The sequence below is a fragment of the Ranitomeya imitator genome, chromosome 3, assembly GCF_032444005.1.
Source record: "Ranitomeya imitator isolate aRanImi1 chromosome 3, aRanImi1.pri, whole genome shotgun sequence".
Lineage (NCBI taxonomy): Eukaryota > Metazoa > Chordata > Amphibia > Anura > Dendrobatidae > Ranitomeya > Ranitomeya imitator.
Window position 1 is genome coordinate 674201629 of NC_091284.1, and position 20528 is coordinate 674222156.

The 20528-nt window shown below is 42.2% G+C and overlaps 1 protein-coding gene across 2 annotated transcripts in view; it reads left to right on the forward strand.

Annotated features, from left to right (window-relative positions):
- PRPH (peripherin) overlaps window positions 1-9671 on the forward strand; it is a 33752-nt gene extending 24081 nt beyond the window's left edge. Inside the window, exons 8-9 of one of the 2 annotated variants that reach the window (XM_069758356.1) lie at window positions 7912-7994; window positions 8966-9671. In XM_069758356.1, coding sequence (XP_069614457.1) covers window positions 7912-7994; window positions 8966-9016 — 134 coding nt within the window. In that variant the 3' untranslated portion in view covers window positions 9017-9671. The remainder of the gene's footprint in view (window positions 1-7911; window positions 7995-8965) is intronic. The other variant, XM_069758358.1, reaches the window with a different exon arrangement.
- The last annotated feature ends 10857 nt before the right edge of the window (window positions 9672-20528 follow it).

The following is a 20528-nucleotide window of genomic DNA, read 5'->3' on the forward strand; positions in this document are numbered from 1 at the left end:
GGGAGAAAAATACTTTATCTAAAAAACTAATTAAAGCTGCCAAAAAGGAAACAGAGAAGCACATTGCTAAGGAGAGTAAAACTAATCCCAAGCTGTTCTTCAACTATATCAATAGTAAAAGAATAAAAACTGAAAATGTAGGCCCCTTAAAAAATAGTGAGGAAAGAATGGTTGTAGATGACGAGGAAAAAGCTAACATATTAAACACCTTCTTCTATACGGTATTCACGGTGGAAAATGAAATGCTAGGTGAAATCCCAAGAAACAATGAAAACCCTATATTAAGGGTCACCAATCTAACCCAAGAAGAGGTGCGAAATCGGCTAAATAAGATTAAAATAGATAAATCTCCGGGTCCGGATGGCATACACCCACGAGTACTAAGAGAACTAAGTAATGTAATAGATAAACCATTATTTCTTATTTTTAGGGACTCTATAGCGACAGGATCTGTTCCGCAGGACTGGCGCATAGCAAATGTGGTGCCAATATTCAAAAAGGGCTCTAAAAGTGAACCTGGAAATTATAGGCCAGTAAGTCTAACCTCTATTGTTGGTAAAATATTTGAAGGGTTTCTGAGGGATGTTATTCTGGATTATCTCAATGAGAATAACTGTTTAACTCCATATCAGCATGGGTTTATGAGAAATCGCTCCTGTCAAACCAATCTAATCAGTTTTTATGAAGAGGTAAGCTATAGGCTGGACCACGGTGAGTCATTGGACGTGGTATATCTCGATTTTTCCAAAGCGTTTGATACCGTGCCGCACAAGAGGTTGGTACACAAAATGAGAATGCTTGGTCTGGGGGAAAATGTGTGTAAATGGGTTAGTAACTGGCTTAGTGATAGAAAGCAGAGGGTGGTTATAAATGGTATAGTCTCTAACTGGGTCGCTGTGACCAGTGGGGTACCGCAGGGGTCAGTATTGGAACCTGTTCTCTTCAACATATTCATTAATGATCTGGTAGAAGGTTTACACAGTAAAATATCGATATTTGCAGATGATACAAAACTATGTAAAGCAGTTAATACAAGAGAAGATAGTATTCTGCTACAGATGGATCTGGATAAGTTGGAAACTTGGGCTGAAAGGTGGCAGATGAGGTTTAACAATGATAAATGTAAGGTTATACACATGGGAAGAAGGAATCAATATCACCATTACACACTGAATGGGAAACCACTGGGTAAATCTGACAGGGAGAAGGACTTGGGGATCCTAGTTAATGATAAACTTACCTGGAGCAGCCAGTGCCAGGCAGCAGCTGCCAAGGCAAACAGGATCATGGGGTGCATTAAAAGAGGTCTGGATACACATGATGAGAGCATTATACTGCCTCTGTACAAATCCCTAGTTAGACCGCACATGGAGTACTGTGTCCAGTTTTGGGCACCGGTGCTCATGAAGGATATAATGGAACTAGAGAGAGTACAAAGGAGGGCAACAAAATTAATAAAGGGGATGGGAGAACTACAATACCCAGATAGATTAGCGAAATTAGGATTATTTAGTCTAGAAAAAAGACGACTGAGGGGCGATCTAATAACCATGTATAAGTATATAAGGGGACAATACAAATATCTCGCTGAGGATCTGTTTATACCAAGGAAGGTGACGGGGGCATTCTTTGCGTCTGGAGGAGAGAAGGTTTTTCCACCAACATAGAAGAGGATTCTTTACTGTTAGGGCAGTGAGAATCTGGAATTGCTTGCCTGAGGAGGTGGTGATGGCGAACTCAGTCAAGGGGTTCAAGAGAGGCCTGGATGTCTTCCTGGAGCAGAACAATATTGTATCATACAATTATTAGGTTCTGTAGAAGGACGTAGATCTGGGGATTTATTATGATGGAATATAGGCTGAACTGGATGGACAAATGTCTTTTTTCGGCCTTACTAACTATGTTACTATGTTACTATGTAATCCTATAGTTGGTAAAGGGTTAATAAAACACACATACATGCAGAATAAAGTATTTTAATGAAATAAAACACCACACAGTTTTGCCATCTTTATTGTACGCTCATTCCTGCGACGCCATCGTTCTCCTGGAAAAAAATAAAAAGTAATAAACCAACAGTATACTCCCTGTTCCAATGCAGTCCATTTAATAACGAGTGTCCCACGACGAGTCCAGCACTGCTACATCTGGATGCCTGACATCCAGACATAGCAGAGCTTGTAGATGACTGCCGGAGATAACTCTCCAGTGATCACCTACACAGCATTGTTCTCACAATCAGGTGATCAGCTGATTGTGAGAACTAGCCTAGTGACTGGAGATAAACCCCGGTCACGTGCACGGTAGTTCTCGCGGTAAGCTAAGTTATCGCAAGAACTGCAGTGGACGCGGACTTCCGGCGGTGTGATAGGTAAGAGATTATTTAAATTTGTAGACATGAGTAGTAAGCTGCGTTTACGCAGTTACTATGCATGTGACTAATCATTAAATGCGGTTTTATCTAATCTCATGATAGTCTATGGGAAATTTACGGTACGGCGATGTAAACAGACATGCTGCGTTCTGTGTCTTTTAACGCATAGTGGAGATGGGATTTCAGGAAATCCCCTCCACTATGCTGTAACACCTGACCGCTCATGTGACCGCGACGTCATCGAAGGTCCTTCACTCACCGCATTCTAAGGAACAGAGGCAGACGCTAGCAGCACTATGAGCCAGGGCCCGTCCGAGGGTGAGTATATCCATGTTTTTTATTTTTATTCTTTATTTTTTACATGAATATGGATCCCAGGGCCTAAAGGAGAGTCTCCTCTCCTCCAGACCCTGGGAACCACACGCCGAAATGCAGGATCGCTCCCTGCACACGCCGTACCCGGCGTATAAGATGACCCCCGACTTTTGCGACAATTTTTAGGGGTCAAAAAGTCGTCTTATACACCGGAAAATACGGTACATATTCTCTTTTGCTTCCTCACTTTCCCAGGAGCTGTGATATATCCAACTATGTTTCTGTACAGTCAGACACAGCTTTTACACAGTACACAGCAGGAGCACATGTATAAGATTATTTGGGCAATGGAACATTTTTTAACACATCCAATTACGGAACCTATTTTTATTCTAAGATCTATTGATTAATATGTACTTAATATGTGCTCGTGGGAAAACCCCTTTAACCCCTTCACCCTGAAGGCGGTTTTCACCTTCCTGACTAGGCCAAAGTTTACAATTCTGACCAGTGTCACTTTAACTATAAAAAGCTTTAACGTATCCCAGTGAATCCGAGAATGTTTTTTCCGAGACATATTGTACTTTATGTTAGTGGTAAATTTAGGTCGAAATTTTTGTATTTGTGAAAATATCGGAATTTGGTTGAAAATTTTGCAATTTTCAAACTTTAAATTTTTATAACCTTAAACCAGTTAGTCATGATGTACAACATAATTTATAACATTCCCACAAGTCTTCACATCAGCATAATTTTTTAAACATAATTTTGTTTTGTTAGGAAGTTAGAAGGGTTAAAAATTTGTCAGCAATTTCTAATTTTTCCATCCAAATTTACAAAACTGTTCTTTTTAGGGACCACGTCACGTTTGAAGTGAATTTGAGGGGATTATATCACAGAAAATACCCAAAAGTGACACCATTTTAAAAAATGCACCACTCAAAGTGCTCAAAACCACATTCAAGAAGTTTATTAACCCTTCATGTGGTTCACAGCAATTAAAACAATGTGGAAGAAAAAAAAATAACATTTAAATTTTTCCAACAAAAATGTTCATTTTTACAAGAGTAGTAGGAGAAAATGGGCCATATAATTTGTTGTGCAGATTTTTCAGAATACGCCGATACCCATATGTGGAGGAAAATTACGGTTTTGCTGCACGCCATGGCTCTGGAGGAAAGTAGCGCCATTTGACTTTTGGAGCACAAAATTGCCTAGAATAGATAGCAGACACCACATCGCATTTGCAGACCCCCTGATGTGCCTAAACAGTGGCAACTCCCAACAAGTGATGAAACAACACCCCTAAAGTAATTTATCTAGATGTGTGGTGAGCACCTTGAACCCACAGGTGCTTCACAAAATCTTATAATGTTGAGCTGTGAAAATGAAAAAAATACATGTTTCCCACAAAAATATTGCTTAATCCCCAAATATTTCATTTTCACAAGGATAACAGGAAATGGACCCTAAAATTTGTTGTGCAATTGCTCCTCAGTGTACCTATACCCCATATGTGGTGGAAAATTACTGTTTGAGTACACGACAGGGCTCAGAAGGGAATTCAAGGCCAATTGAATTCTGGAGCGCAATTTTGGCTGGGAAAGATTGTGGATGCCATGTCACATTTGAAGACCCCTTGACATGCCAAAACAGCAGAAACCCTCACAAGTGACCCAATTTTGGAAAGAAACTACACCTCTTGAGGAATTCATTTAGTGGTGTACAGAGCATTTTTAACTCTTAAGTGGCTCACAGATTTGTATAACATTGGGCTGAGTCAATGGAAAATTATAATTTTTTCCACTAAAATGTTACTTTGGCCCAAGGCTTTCAATTTTCAAAAGGGATATTAGGAGAAATTGCATAACATATTTCATGGTCCATTTTCTCCTGAGTATGCCCATACCTCATGTGGTCGAAAACTACTTTTAGGCTATGTGCACACGATGCGGATTTGCTGCGGATCCGCAGCCGATTTTTCCGCGCAGAAACGTTGCAGATCCGCACTGTTATGTACAGTATAATGTTGTTCTATGGGGAAAAAAAAAAGCTGTGCGGAATTGCTGCGGATTTCAAAGAAGTGCATGTCACTACTTTTGTACGAATCTGCAGCGGTTCTGCACCCCTCCATGTTAAAATTCCGCAGTGGCCCAAAACCGCTGAAAATCCGCACAAAATCCGCATAAAAACCACGGCAAATCCGCAGCTGCGGTTTCTGCCAGGAGGTGCGGATTTTGTGCAGAAAATTCTGCACCTCTTTTCCTACGTGTGCACATGCCCTTAAGGCACAGTGCAAAGCTCACAACGGAAGGAGGGCCATATTTCAGTGCACATTTTGCTGGAATGGTTTGCGGGTGCCATGCCACATTGGCATAGCCCCAGACGTGCCAGAAAAGCAGAACCTCCCATAAGTGACCTCATTTTACAAACTACACCTCTCCGTGATTTCATCTAGGGGTACAGTGATCACAAGTACACCACGGGTGTATCACAGATTTTTAGACCATTGGGCTGTGAAGAAAAAAACAATTACATTTTTACAGCCAAAAAATAGTTTTAACACCAGATTTTATATTGTCACAATAGGAAAAAATGGCACCAAAATTTGTAATATAATTTCTGTTGAACATGGCAATATCGAAAATGTGGCTGTACAGTATGACTTAGCCACATGGCAAGACTCGAAATGGAAAAAGCGCTATTTGACTTTTCGAGAACAAATTATTGTAAAATAGTTTGCATACTCCAAATACAGAGCCTCTAAATGCTAGAGTAGAATCACCCCTCAAGTTTCCATTTTGGAAATTACACACCTTTGGGAATTTATCTACAGAAGTAGTAACGATTTTTTCTCCATAGGTGTTTGCCAGAAACAAGCAGTAGTGAATGTTGCTGAGTGAAAATTGCAAATCTGCCACTGTAGTGCCCAGTACAGTGTAGTGCCTGTACATTAGAGTAGTCATACATTTTAGTGCCCGTACCTTGTAATACCTAGTACATTGTACCCAGCTTGTGCTTCTGTAGACACTGACCCCGTAAATTTAGTGGGCTCTCATCGCTACAGAAATGTCAAACATGGATGCTAACTGCAATTTAGGCACACTGTGGGGCTCAGAAGGAAACGGGCATTTGGATTGGGAATGCAGAATTCACTTGATTTATTTTGGAGGCGAGGAGCCTTAGCGCTTTGAGCCAGAGTCTTTGTGCTATCAGTAACGTGTAAGCCCCCTATATTTCTATTGACAGATTAAGGACTTAACTTGCTATTTTTGTGGATTGAGTTGAAGCTTTTCTTGAGAACATTTTACATAACATTTGGGATTACATTTATCCGGCGCTCTATGCTGAGCTCTTACATACATTGGGGATTCCATCAGTATCTCCCAATGATGTGATTCAGATGAACCCCCAGAGGGATCCATTTACTATAATTAGGCAGCAAAGTAACTCAGGACTGAGTCTGGCCTCTGTTCAGCTGTGTCCTTCTTTTCAGAGGTGCACAAAACTGGTCAACCTTGTTTTTATGCATGCTTAAAAAGACGGCCACATCCAGGTCATAGGCCAGACGAAGTCCACAGTATCCCTATCTGTTTCATCATAAGAAATTTTCTGTTGCGAGTTATTTCTGAATCACGTACTACAGAGATTTATATGGAAAACCCGATGTAAGTGCTCAGCGTAGAGTGAAGGATAAATGTGAGCCGAGCCTTACTGCGATTTTTGGGAGACAGAATGAAAAAATCAACAGCAAGTGAAGAATTGGTTTTATTATTTTTTATGCCATTCTTCGTGCAGCATAAGTGATTAGACAACTTTATTCTTCGGTCAGTGTGATTATAGTGATACCAGATTTACTACATACTGTTTCTTGTGTTTGAATGCTGTCACACACTAAAAGAGCCTTTTTTTGCAAAACAATCTTTTTGCATCACCATATTTTAAGATCTGTAATTTTTCTATATTTCTGCCAACAAAGTCATGTGAGGGCTTGTTTTTTTTGAAAGACAAGTTGACATTTTTATTGGAACCATTTTCAGTCACACAACGTTTTTAGATTGCTTTATATTCCGATTTTTTGGGAGGCAGAATGAATAAAAACCAGAAACTTAGGAAATGTTTTTTTTTTTTTTTTATGCCGTCCATCATGTGGTAAAAGTGATAGGGCAACTTTATTTTTCAGGTCAGTACATTTACAGCGATACCACATTTATGTAATAAAAAATATTTTATTGAGAAAAATTATTGTTTTTGCATTGCTTTATTCTGAGAGCTGTAACATTTTTACTTTTCTGCTGATGGAGCTGTATGGCAGCTTGTTGTTTGTTGGACAAGATGACGTCTTCAGCTATACCTTTTTTATTTACATTCAACATTTTGTTCGTGTTTTATTCCACTTTTTGTTCAGTGGTATGAAAAAAAACACCAGTTTTTTACCACGTTTTTTTAATTTTTTTTATGGTGTTCATTGAAAGGGTTAACTAGTGGGACAGTCTAAGAGGTCAGATCGTTCTGGACTCGGCGATACCAAATATGTGTACTCTATTTATTTATTTTTGTTTTTACATAAATATATGTATTTTTTAGATTAATGCTTTTTTCAATTTATTTTATTTTGTGATTTAGAAAAAAATATTTTTACAATTTTTAAAATCTTTTGCTTTACTTTTTTTTACCTTGCAACCAGGATGGAACCTCAACTTTACTTGCCCTGATCGTTGATCTAATACTCATAATTTTGCATTGCAGGGTATTACGGTAACTCAATGTCTCACAGGCAGGGAGGAGGTGTGGCAGCTCATGATCTGAGCAGGAGCTTACAGGCCACCGTCCCTGGGTGACCCCGTGGCCATCTTTCGGCTTGGAGTCACCATGGTGACCATCGGCACAACGCGATCGCAATTGCGTTGTGCCAATAGGAGCAAAGAGGGAGTTCCTGCTATGCTACAGTGGCATCAGATTGGTTAAACTCCTGCGATCGGCGATAGCACCGATTGTGGGCATTGTTGCAGGGTGTCAGCTCTCATATACTGCCGACACCTGCTGTTGATCGCGCCGTCGCTCAGAGTGAACTCACGCGATTGTCACGCCGTACATGTACAGCGGTTCGGCCCTGTCATACATGTACGGCGAATGTCACGAGGGGTTAAGTATGGTCACCTTCTCCTGCTTCTCACCATATTAGACCTGAAATGCAGCATGCATTTTTTCTAATCTCTCAGCAGCTCCTGAATTAGATCACAGCTCTGAAGTTCACACCAGGAAAACTGTTGTGATTAAAACTATTGAGACTCGAGATGGAGAGGTAAGCTGTAATGACTATATGTCGATGCATATATAATGCATTTATTAGGATTATCATTTCAGAATCTTGCCTAATTTAGATGACAAAAAGCAGTAATGTTTTTCTTGCCTATTGATAGAATTAGTTACTTCCTATCAAAAATATTTTTATAAAGGAAATCCATTGTATCACAGTTATTGGCAGTGATCCACTTATAGACACTCCTTCCAATGGCTTATCTTCCATTGGCCGAATTTGCATTTCTATGAAACACGGATTATGCTCGATTTGCAATATCTGGCCCAACCGCTGGCTCTCCTGACCTGAGCTAACTGTAATATATATGCGTATGATGCATTTATCCCAGGTCAAGAAAGCCAGGAGTCAGATTGGATATTGCGATCTGAGAGCGGACGTGTGAAACCTGCCTTAAAAACAATATATTGGGATTATTGAAATCCAACAAATTTGAGTCTTCTTTCGATTGAAGTTCAATGTCAGTGGAAAGACGGAATACCGTAATATACATTAAATGGTCGACAATCTCACCAAAATCATTAAATCTGGTCAACATTAATCAAATGGATATGACCTCATTTAGGACGGAGAAGTTTAATAATCAACTGGTCACTGCGATTCTGGTTTCTTTAACTCCCAGGAGTCTACTTTTCTCTCCAGGGAACCTGGTGTCCACTAGGACAAAAAATGCAGTATGACATGTCAAACATTCAAATGAATGGATGACCACATACATAATAAATAGTTGCGTCAAGTCTACAAGACCATTAGTTGCTTTTTGTAACAGCTCTCCACTCTGCCTCATAAATAAAATGAGGCTATATCTACATACCCTAGTAAGTGGCACAATCTCTTTACAGAGGTAAGGGCAGCCTGGTCACTTACAGATCATGTGATAATTCCTTTTTTCCCCGTGCACCCATTTAATGGGCCATATATTGTAGATAACAATCATTTTGTCGATTTGTTAACAGCAAGTTGTGACCGAGTCCAGGAAGGAACAGTCTTCTGAAGGGGAGAAGTAAAATGACATTTAAAGATCTAGAAAGCCTGGTGCCCACGTAACACCCCTCAACATCACACACCTAAAGAACATGGAGCCGCCTGTGCTATACTACGAGTGACCTTTTTTAATTTTGAATGTCATGTGTTGAATTCATGTGTTATCAGTAATCATTTCTGTCAGTGTAAAACATCTCTTAAGTGCCTATGTCCCAGACTGTGTTATGTATTTTCTAGTCTAATGATTTCTCAGACTACAAATATATATATGATGTATTTTCCCATTCAATTTTTCATCTCCCGAGAACTTCAGGCCAAGAATAGGAGTGACTCAAATATTTCATACATTTGTGTACAATGAACTCAAATACTGAACATATTAGAATACATAGTGTCTGCTTTAAGAAAGATGAATATTTGTCCCCATGAACCTAATAAATGTGACAGGTGTAGCCCTTCCGTAAACTTTGACCACATACATGTAAGTTCACAAGTTGGTTTTGGGCTCCGGCTGCTTCCCAAAAACAGGAAATGCTTAAAGATGAGATGGCTGTAAAGCGACTTTGGTGCTATATATTCCTTCCTGTTTGAATGGGACAACCCTTTTAGCATTGTAGTAATGTATTGTACAAGTGCCATGTCTGCTTAACCAGCTAATAAAACATTTGCAGCAACTAAGCACAAGAAGTCGGATCACTTTTATTTGTATGGATGTGTATTTTGTACTGAATATTATTTTATCTTTATGCTCAGGTCGACCAAACAGGGTTAAAGGATTTGAATTGATACTGGAGTCAGTAGTGCCATACTTCTGTACTGTGTATTATATATTTAAAACTTATTTAGGTTGCACACTCTGACTGGCAGGATCTGTGGACTCAGGTAATATGACCCTGATGACATCATCTAGGGCCTTCTGCACTTCTATGTTGCTACTTGTTTATGATTGGTCAGCATCATACCGGAGGCACAAGTACGCGCCACAAGTGAAATCTATCTAGTAAATACCCACTTGGACTTAATTAAAGTTAAATAATTAGCTGAAAAATATTTTATTGTTATTATCGCCACAAAAGAGGTGAAATAACAAAACAAATATAATTCTGCTCTGCAGCCTAAGGCTAGGTTCAGATTGCGTTAGTGCAATCCGTCTAGCGCCTAGCGCTAGCGGATTACGCTAACACAATGTGTTGTAAAGGGGTCGCGTTAAACGTTCCCGCTCTCGCAGATCTTTGATCTGCGAGAGCGGGGAACGGACCACGGGCGCGCCTCGAACGCTGCAAGCAGCGTCCGCGGCGCGCCACAAAACACCGGCACATCGCTAGCGCGTGCCGAAAATGGCACGCACTAGTGATGCGCGTCCTCATTGCTGTTAATGGGCGCCCTAACGGACACGTTGCACGGCGTTAATTTCGCCGTGCAACGCTGTCCGTTAGCGCGGTCCCATTAACGCAGTGGGAACCTAGCCTAAGGTGTGTCCAGTTCAACATGAAAATTTTTTTGAAAGGTCCTTTCAAAGGTTCTGTCACAAAATCTCAATGGGATTGAAGTCAGAATTTTGACTTGGCCACTAGAAAAGATGGTTGGGCTAGTGTGGTTTGGGTCTTTATCGTAAAATGCAGTGTTTTGTTTCTGCAAGATGTATCAAGACCCATATTGTCCAAAAAGTTGCACCTTTGATTCAGTCCACAAAATATTATCCCAAAAGTCTAGAGGTAACCTAGATGTCTTTTGGCAAATGCGAGCCTTTGTGCTTTAATTGTGAAAAGGTGGTTTGCTGCCCCATGCAATTTTTTTTACATTTGCGATTTTTACCCAGAGTTTCCCTTAAAAAGTAATTGTGTAAATTTGACCCTAAAGCAAGTAAAAGCTTTCATCTTGGTACTTTTGTGACGTCTTAGATGAGTGTTGATTAGTGATGAGCGAATATACTCGTTACTCAAGATTTCTCGAGCACGCTCTGGTGACCTCCGAGTATTTTTTAGTGCTTGGAGATTTAGTTTTCATTGCCGCAGCTGAATGATTTACATCTGTTAGCCAGCATAAGTACATGTGGGGGTTGCCTGGTTGCTAGGGAATCCCCACATGTACTTATGCTAGCAAAGAGATGTAAATCATTCAGCTGAGGTGATGAAAACTAAATCTCCGAGCACTAAAAAATACTCGGAGGTCACCCGAGCGTGCTCGGGAAATCTCGAGTAACGAGTATATTCGCTCATCACTAGTGTTGATGTACTCTTGTTGAAATTTCGATACAGCAGTCATTCCTGGGATTTCTACACTTGTGGAGAACAGCTTTTACTTTCAAAGACTTAGCAATGACTTTGTAACCCTTCCCAGACTCATAGATTTCAATAATTTGGGATCTATATTTGAATCTCTTTAAAACTTAGCATTGTATGCTTTTTTGAGAATGGGTCCAATACCTCAAAGTGTCTACGTTCTGGTGTAAAACACTTTGTAATGTGTTCATTTTTTTTTTTCAAAAATGATGCGACTTTTGACAGTTTTGTGGTAGTTTAGTCCGGCCCAAAATGGGTGCAATATAGGTAAGCGAGACTGGGGCATGGCAAGGTCCACCCATCTAATTCATGAGTATTTTACACCAAAAATCTTACTCCAGTCTCAGGCTGAAGTTAGATTTCTGGCATAGGAGCATGTGCAGCGCCCCAGAGTCCTGGTCGTTGCAGTAATGTCGCTCTACCGCTAAGGGGAGTGATGTTATGTCTGATTGCACTAAAGGAATTCACCTGACCAGGTATCACAAGCACACATTACACTTCACACTCCGGCCACCAGGGGGAGCAAAAGGCATTATGTACTAGGCCACTCCTCACACTGGTAAAACTGGGGGTTGGATAGGAAGTTAGGCAGAACACAGCCTGGGAGAGCTCCAGGGAGGACCTGTCAGGGATGGGTTCCTGACAGGGGCCTAGCAAAAGGGATAGAGAGTGATGGAACCGCGCCTGCACTACCTTGCGGCGGTATCCCAAGGAAGGACACGAAGAGAAGGATATTGTGGAAAAGTGAGAAATGAGATCAAAGCACAAAGGAGAGCCAGTAGGAGTCGTGCCCCGAGAACGGCAACATCCTACTGAGGCGCGTAGCCGGTGACCGGAACACCGAGGGAGTAACTGACTTCAAGCATTACTTCAAATACCGCAGGACAGTTAATTATAGGTTGGCTGTCTACCTTACATCACCTAAGAAGACATAGGGGGCAAGCGTGGAGAGGGGCATCTCTAGGGTCCCAGAATAGCTCCGAGCTTTCCCGTCAAACGGGTGCGTCCTATCCAGATAAACTTGGGGGACGGAGAGAGAGAGAGAAAGAACGAACACGAGAGTTGTGAGGACTATCCCGAATGCTCAGCAGGGAAGGACTACAACACACAGGAGCTAGTGGTAGGCACTGATCTCCACCTGCAAAGGGAACTCTGGATGTGCCTTCGGACCGGCCGGTCTCAGACAGCCCTGTTAACAGTGCTCTGGATTGAGGACTGAAGTCACCAGTAAAGAGGTAAAGAGACTGCAACCCTGTGTCCTCGTTATTAACTGCGCCTCACACCATCGCCACCTACACTACTGGGAAGCCCTTGGACACACTTCACCTGTGGGAAGGTATACCATCCAGCTGCCATTCCATCACCCCAGCGGACCCCTAAGCAGCGTCGGTCACCCTGACCGAACACCACAGGTGGCATCACGCACCATTGACAAACTACCATCACCCCTTTTATTGGACGCCCCTTAGCAGGGACACGGACCGGGTCCAGCCACCGTGGCAACCTCAGCACCGAGACAGAGAGGACCGGTACCGAGTAACCCGCGGCCCTGTGTCTGGGGGCGCTCCACATGCCAATTGGAAAATGCATCTGACTCATTAAGTGGTGTGCATCTCATGATGAATAAGGCACCTCTTACTCCACCACATGCCTTCATTAAGATTGGCATGTACAACATCAGACTTATTGAATCAATGTCATAGTTTCTTCACATTGCCAAACAAGTTCTATTTAAGTGATGATTGGATTCACCAGATCTGGCAAGTAACATGGCTGGGTGTGGATAGTGAGGGGAAAACAAGCAGGTTTGAAGGTGCATTTCAATAATTGGTGCTTCATTACAGAACCAAGCAGCTGGACTTAGTTTGAACAGTCATTCTCTGCTGACAGAGCCACTTTAGGTTAACTTGTTAATAGTTAAGGGGGCAATTAATTATTTTCACAATAAGGGCTCACTGACACTTGAGTATAAAACGGACGAGTGCAATCTGATAAAAATTGGATTGCACTCGGACCATTGTTATTTAATGAGGCAGTGCAGATCTGCAATTTTTTTCTCAGCTGTATTCGGCATGAGAAAAAAATTGCAGCATGCTGCAAGTGGCCACGTATATTGGACGAGACTCGCCAATGAAAGTCTATGGGTGAGAGAAAAAAAACACGGATGGCGCATTGACCATCTGTATGGCATCTGATATTTACACACGGTATAATTTCTACTCACACTGGCGTTTTCAGGTAGGCTTGAGAAGTTGTTTCAGTAAAACGTCCAGGCTGGTTTATTAAAATCCATAAAACGCTCAGGATAACAAAACAAAACAGCCTTTTCTAGCACAAAGTGAAAACATAAAGTAAATAGTCCATACAGTAGTGCGGTTACGCCCGGTCGGGTTACTTTCCAGCTCTTTAGTCCTTAGCAAAGACAAACAACACTGGAGGTCTGTACACCTCCGCTCACAGACACTGAATAAGAAACAACTGGTCTGATTTATATCTGCAGTAACAAGACCCAGGGTGGGGATATGTTCCACCCATCTCTCTGACTGCTCGTAAACCCGACCCTGATATGCCCTATTAACTCTCTCAGAACTATTTTTGCTTTAGCTTGCTTTTCCGGCTTACATCAAAGAGGTTACCAACCTTGAAGACACATATCTCCCCTCAAGGACCTGTCCGGTGGCCATCTTACATGAGCCCTCCCAGGGGACTTGGCACCTTTCACCATCAAACAGGGGACCCACAGAGACTTAGCATTGCCATGTAGATTTCCAGGCCTATGCTCTACATGGAATCTAAAATCTTGAAGTGCTAGGAAACAACTGGTCGCTCGGGCATTGTTCCCCTTCTTTTTCCATAGTCACCTCAGTGGTCGTGGTTTCACACTAGTCTGAACTTCCTGCCTAAGAGGTAGCACCTTAGAGTGTCCAACGGCTGGCCAAACACTCCTTCTCCACGATAGAGTAGTTATTCTCGCAGGAAGACAGCTTCCAACATAGATATATTATGGAGTGCTCTTCCTCGTTCACCTCCTGTGACAAGACAGAATCCAGGCCGGCATCTGATGAGTCTGTCTGGACTACAAACTGCTTGGAGAAGTCGGGAGCCACCAACACTGGTTATTTACACAGGGCTAGCTTCAGGTACTGGAAGGCCATCTCAGCTTCTGGAGACCACTTGGCCATAGCCACCTTCATCCCTTTAAGGAGGTCCATCAGAGGAGTGGCGAAGGTAGGAATAAACTGGCGGTAGTAGACCACGATGCCCAGAAACCCTCTGACCTGCTTTTGAAGCAAGTAAAAAAAAAAAGTTTAAAAAAAATAAAAATATAAAAGTTCACATCACCCCCCCTCTTGCCCCAAAATAAAACAATAAAAAAAATACACGTATTTGGTATCGCCGCATTCAGAATCGCCCAATCTATCAATATATATCAATATATAAAAAAGAATAAATCCAATCGGTAAACGGTGCAGTGAGAAAAAAATCGAAACGCCAGAATTATGTTTTTTTGGTTGCTACAACAATTGCAATAAAATGAAATAACGTGCTATCAAAAGATCGTATACACACCAATATGGTATAAATAAAAACGTCAGATCGGCACGCAAAAATAAGCCCTCACCCGGCCCCAGATCCCAGCAGTCCGCTTCCCTCAAAGACTCAATACATGCCAGGATCGCCATGCTCCGCCGCTGCTGCTGTGAAAGAGGGGGTAAGAAACACCCCCTGGGAAGACAGACGGACCGGGGGAGAGGGGAGACAGACTGGTGGGAGTGATGGGAGACAGACCGGTGGAAGTGACTCGAGTTTAAACCGAGAGGGGCACTTTCAGCCTAAAAAAATGGGCGGAAAATCTCGGCTTATACTTGAGTATATGCAGTACATAGAGTATTATAGTATGTAAAGTTGAAGGTAAAAACACGTCACACAGATCACATATGGATGAGAGCAGAGAAAATAATCGCACACTCCTCCCAGTTTTCTGGATGAGAATGGGACATTTTTTTTATACACAAGTGTGAGCGAGCCCTTAATGAAATTGCCCTTTAACCCCCTTCTGACATATAATAATAATAATAATCTTTATTTTTATATAGCGCATATATATTCCACAGCGCTTTACAGTTTGCACACATTATCATCACTGTCCCCGATTGGGCTCACAATCTAGAATTCCTATCAGTATGTCTTTGGAATGTGGGAGGAAACCGGAGTGCCCGGAGGAAACCCACGCAAACACGGAGAGAACATACAAACTCTTTGCAGATGTTGTCCTGGGTGGGATTAGAACCCAGGACCCCAGCGCTGCAAGGCTGTAGTGCTAACCACTGCGCCACCGTGCTGCCCTATGACGTACTATATGACGTACTATCCCGTCGAGGTGGGGTGGGCCCGCATGACCACCGACGGGATAGTACGTCATAGCGATCGGCCGCGGCCCCTGGGGCAATGTTATAGTGTAAAAAAAAAATATTCACATGTCTAAAAAAAATAAAAAAAATTCCCCCAATAATCCCCCCCAAAAAAAAATTTTGTTCCTATAAATACTTTTCTTTATCTAAATAAAAAAAACCAATAAAAGTACACATATTTAGTATCGCAACGTCCGTAACGACCCCACCTATAAAACTGCCCCGCTAGTTAACTCCTTCAGTGAATGCGGTTAAAAAAACAAACAAAAAAAACGATGCAAAAAACGCTTTATTATCATACCGCCAAACAAAAAGTGGAATAACACGCGATCAAAAAGACCGAAATAAATAACCATGGTACCGATGAAAACGTCATCTTGTCCCGCAAAAAACGAGCTGCCATACAGCATCATCAGCAAAAAAATAAAAAAGTCCTCAGAATAAAGCGATGCAAAAATAATTATTTTGTCTATAAAATAGTTTTTATCGTATAAAAGCGCCAAAACATAAAAAATGATATAAATGAGGTATCGCTGTAATCATACTGACCCGAAGAATAAAACTGCTATATCCTTTTTACCAAACGCAGAACGGTATAAACGCCTCCCCCAAAAGAAATTCATGAATAGCTGGTTTTTGGTCATTCTGCCTCACAAAAATCAGAATAAAAAGCGATCAAAAATTGTCACGTGCTCGAAAATGTTACCAATAAAAACATCAACGCATCCCGCAAAAAACAAGACCTCACATGACTCTGTGGACCAAAATATGGAAAAATTATAGCTCTCAAAATGTGGTAACGCAAAAAATGTTTTTTGCAATAAAATGCGTCTTTCAGTGTGTGACGGCTGCCAATCATAAAAACCGCTAAATAACCCGCTGTAAAAGTAAATCAAACCCCCCTTCATCACCCCCTTAGTTAGGGAAAAATTAAAAATTAAAAAAAAATGTATTTATTTCCATTTTCCCATTAGGGTTAGGGCTAGGGTTAGGGCTAAGGTTAGGGTTGGGGCTAGGGTTAAGGCTACAGTTAGGGTTGTGTTGTGAATTCCGCTCTTGGGCTCCCTCCGGTGGTTGTAAGTGGCACTTTTGTGAGTTCTGCTCTTGGGCTCCCTCTTGTGGTTTCTAGTGGTATGGCTGCTCCTTGGAGTTAGCTGTCATCAGCTGCCTCCACTTATCGTCTATTCTGCTCTGCTATTTAGGCCTGGCTCTTTCTTCAGCCAGTGCCACTTGTAAATGGTTCCTGGTTGGATTCACATCTCTTTGGAGTTCCCTGTTATCCTGACCAGTTCAGCAAAGCTAAGTTTTTGCTTGCTCTTTTCTGTCCATAGATTGTGGACTTATCCATTCTGTGCTTTCTATGTTTGTCCAGCTTATCAGTGTGAATTAATTCTGTCTTGCTGGAAGCTCTGGGAGGCAGATTTGCCCTCCACACCTTTAGTCAGGTGTGGAGATTTTTTGTAAACTCTGCGTGGATTTTTGTAGTGTTTTATACTGACCGCACAGTATTCCATCCTGTCCTATCTATTTAGCTAGACTGGCCTCCTGTGCTCATCCTGGTTTCATTCTGTGTATGTCTTTTCCCTCTCCACTCACAGTCATTATTTGTGGGGGGCTAATCTATCCTTTGGGGATTTTCTCTGAGGCAAGATAGCTTTCCTACTTCTTTCTTTAGGGGTAGTTAGCTCTTAGGCTGTGATGAGATGCCTAGGGAGAGTTAGGAGCATTCCACGGCTACTTCTAGTGTTGTGTTGAGCTTAGGGACTGCGGTCAGTACAGTTACCACTTCCTTCAGAGCTCGTTCCATGTTGCTCCTAGACCACCGTATCATAACAGTACAAGTGGCCAAAAATGAATTAAATGCATCTCAAAAGAAGGAAAAGAAAGTTCTGAACCATTTTTTTTTCTGTGCTCTGGTTTGTCTTTTTTTTCCTCTTGATATCTGGGTGGTTCAGGATATATGCTTTGGCATGGATGTTCAGGGTTTGTTTTCTCGTGTGGATCAACTTGCTGCAAGAGTACAGAGTATCCAGGACTATGTTGTCCAGACTCCAGCTTTAGAGCCCAGAATTCCTACTCCTGATTTGTTTTTTGGGGACAGATCCAAGTTTTTGAACTTTAAAAATAACTGCAAATTGTTTTTTGCTTTGAAACCCCGTTCTTCTGGTGATCCCATTCAGCAAGTAAAAATCATGATATCCTTGCTGCGTGTTGACCCTCAAGACTGGGCTTTTTCTCTTGAAACAGGGGATCCGGCATTATTGAATGTAGATGCATTTTTTCAAGCGCTTGTATGTATGACGAACCTAATTCTGTGGATCATGCAGAAAAAACCCTGTTGGCCTTGTGTCAAGGTCAAGAAGTGGCAGAGTTATACTGCCAGAAATTTAGAAAATGGTCTGTGCTCACTAAATGGAATGAAGAGGCTCTGGCTGCTATTTTCAGAAAAGGTCTTTCTGAAACCCTTAAAGATGTTATGGTGGGCTTTCCTACGCCTGCCGGTTTGAGCGAATCTATGTCTCTAGCCATTCAGATTGATCGGCGTCTGCGCGAGCGCAAAGCTGTGCACCATATGGCAGTATCCTCTGAGCAAAGTCCTGAACCTATGCAATGTGATAGGATTTTGACTAGAATAAACGGCAGGAATTCAGAAGTCAGAATAGGCTGTGTTTTTACTGTGGTGATTCGGCTCATGTTATCTCTGATTGCCCTAAGCGTACTAAGAGAGTCGCTAGGTCTGTTACCATTAGTACTATACAGCCTAAATTTCTCTTATCTGTGACCCTGATTTGCTCATTGTCGTCCTTTTCTGTCATGGCATTTGTGGATTCAGGCGCTGCCCTGAACTTAATGGACTTAGAATTCGCCAGGCGCTGTGGTTTTTCCTTGCAGCCTTTGCAGAGCCCTATTTCTTTGAGGGGTATTGATGCTACACCCTTGGCCAAGGATAAACCTCAGTACTGGACACAGATGACTATGTACATGGCTCCTGCACATCAGGAAGATTGCCGTTTTCTGGTGTTGCATAACCTGCATGATGTTGTTGTACTGGGATTTCCATGGTTACAGGAACATAATCCGGTGCTGGATTGGAAAACTATGTCGGTGACTAGTTGGGGTTGTCGAGGAGTACATAGTGACGTTCCTTTGATGTCAATTTCCTCTTCCCCCTCTTCTGAGGTCCCTGAGTTTTTGTCGGATTTCCAGGATGTATTTGATGAGCCCAAGTCCAGTTCCCTTCCTCCGCACAGGGACTGTGATTGTGCTATTAACTTGATTCCTGGTTGCAAGTTCCCTAAGGGCCGACTTTTCAATCTGTCTGTGCCAGAGCATGCCGCCATGCGGAGTTATGTTAAGGAGTCTTTGGAGAAGGGGCATATTCGGCCCTCTTCGTCACCATTGGGAGCGGGTTTCTTTTTTGTTGCTAAGAAGGATGGCTCCTTGAGACCCTGTATTGATTATCGTCTTCTTAATAAGATCACGGTCAAATTCCAATACCCCTTGCCTTTGCTTACTGATTTGTTTGCTCAGATTAAGGGGGCTAGTTGGTTTACTAAGATTGACCTCTGAGGGGCATATAATCTTGTTCGTATTAAACAGGGTGACGAATGGAAAACTGCATTTAATACGCCCGAAGGCCATTTTGAATACCTTGTGATGCCATTTGGGCTCTCTAATGCTCCATCTGTGTTCCAGTCTTTCATGCATGATATTTTCCGCAATTATCTTGATAAATTCATGGTCGTATATTTGGATGATATTTTGATTTTTTCCGATGATTGGGAGTCTCATGTGAAGCAGGTCAGGATGGTGTTCCAGATCCTTCGTGATGCTTTATTTGTGAAGGGGTCTAAGTGCCTATTCAGAGTTCAGAAGGTCTCTTTTTTGGGTTTTATTTTTTCTCCCTCGTCTATAGAAATGGATCCTGTTAAGGTCCAAGCTATTCATGACTGGATCCAACCCACATCTGTGAAGGGTCTTCAAAAATTTTTGGGCTTTGCTAATTTCTATCGCCGTTTCATTGCCAACTTTTCCAGTGTGGTTAAGCCCCTTACTGATTTGACGAAGAAAGGCGCTGATGTGACGAATTGGTCCTCTGCGGCTGTTGAGGCCTTTCAGGAGCTTAAACGCCGATTTACTTCTGCCCCTGTGTTGCGTCAGCCGGATATTTCTCTTCCTTTTCAGGTTGAGGTCGACGCTTCTGAGATTGGGGCAGGGGCCGTTTTGTCTCAGAGGGAGTCTGATGGTTCTTTGATGAAACCGTGTGCTTTTTTCTCCAGAAAGTTTTTGCCTGCGGAACGCAATTATGATGTCGGCAATCGGGAGTTGTTGGCTATGAAGTGGGCGTTTGAGGAGTGGCGACATTGGCTTGAGGGAGCTAAACACCGTGTTGTGGTCCTGACCGATCATAAGAATCTGATTTACCTCGAGTCGGCCAAGCGGCTGAATCCTAGACAGGCTCGATGGTCCCTGTTTGTCTCCCGTTTTGATTTTGTGGTCTCGTATCTTCCGGGATCTAAGAATGTTAAGGCTGATGCCCTCTCTAGGAGTTTTTCGCCTGATTCTCCTGGAGTCCTTGAGCCGGTTGGCATTCTTAAGGAGGGGGTGAATCTTTCTGCTATCTCCCCTGATTTGCGGCGGGTGCTTCAGGAATTTCAGGCTGATAGGCCTGACCGCTGTCCAGTGGGGAAGCTGTTTGTTCCTGATAGATGGACAAGTAAGGTAATTTCTGAGGTTCATTGTTCAGTGTTGGCTGGTCATCCTGGGATTTTTGGTACCAGAGATTTGGTTGCTAAGTCCTTTTGGTGGCCTTCCTTGTCGCACGATGTGCGTGCTTTTGT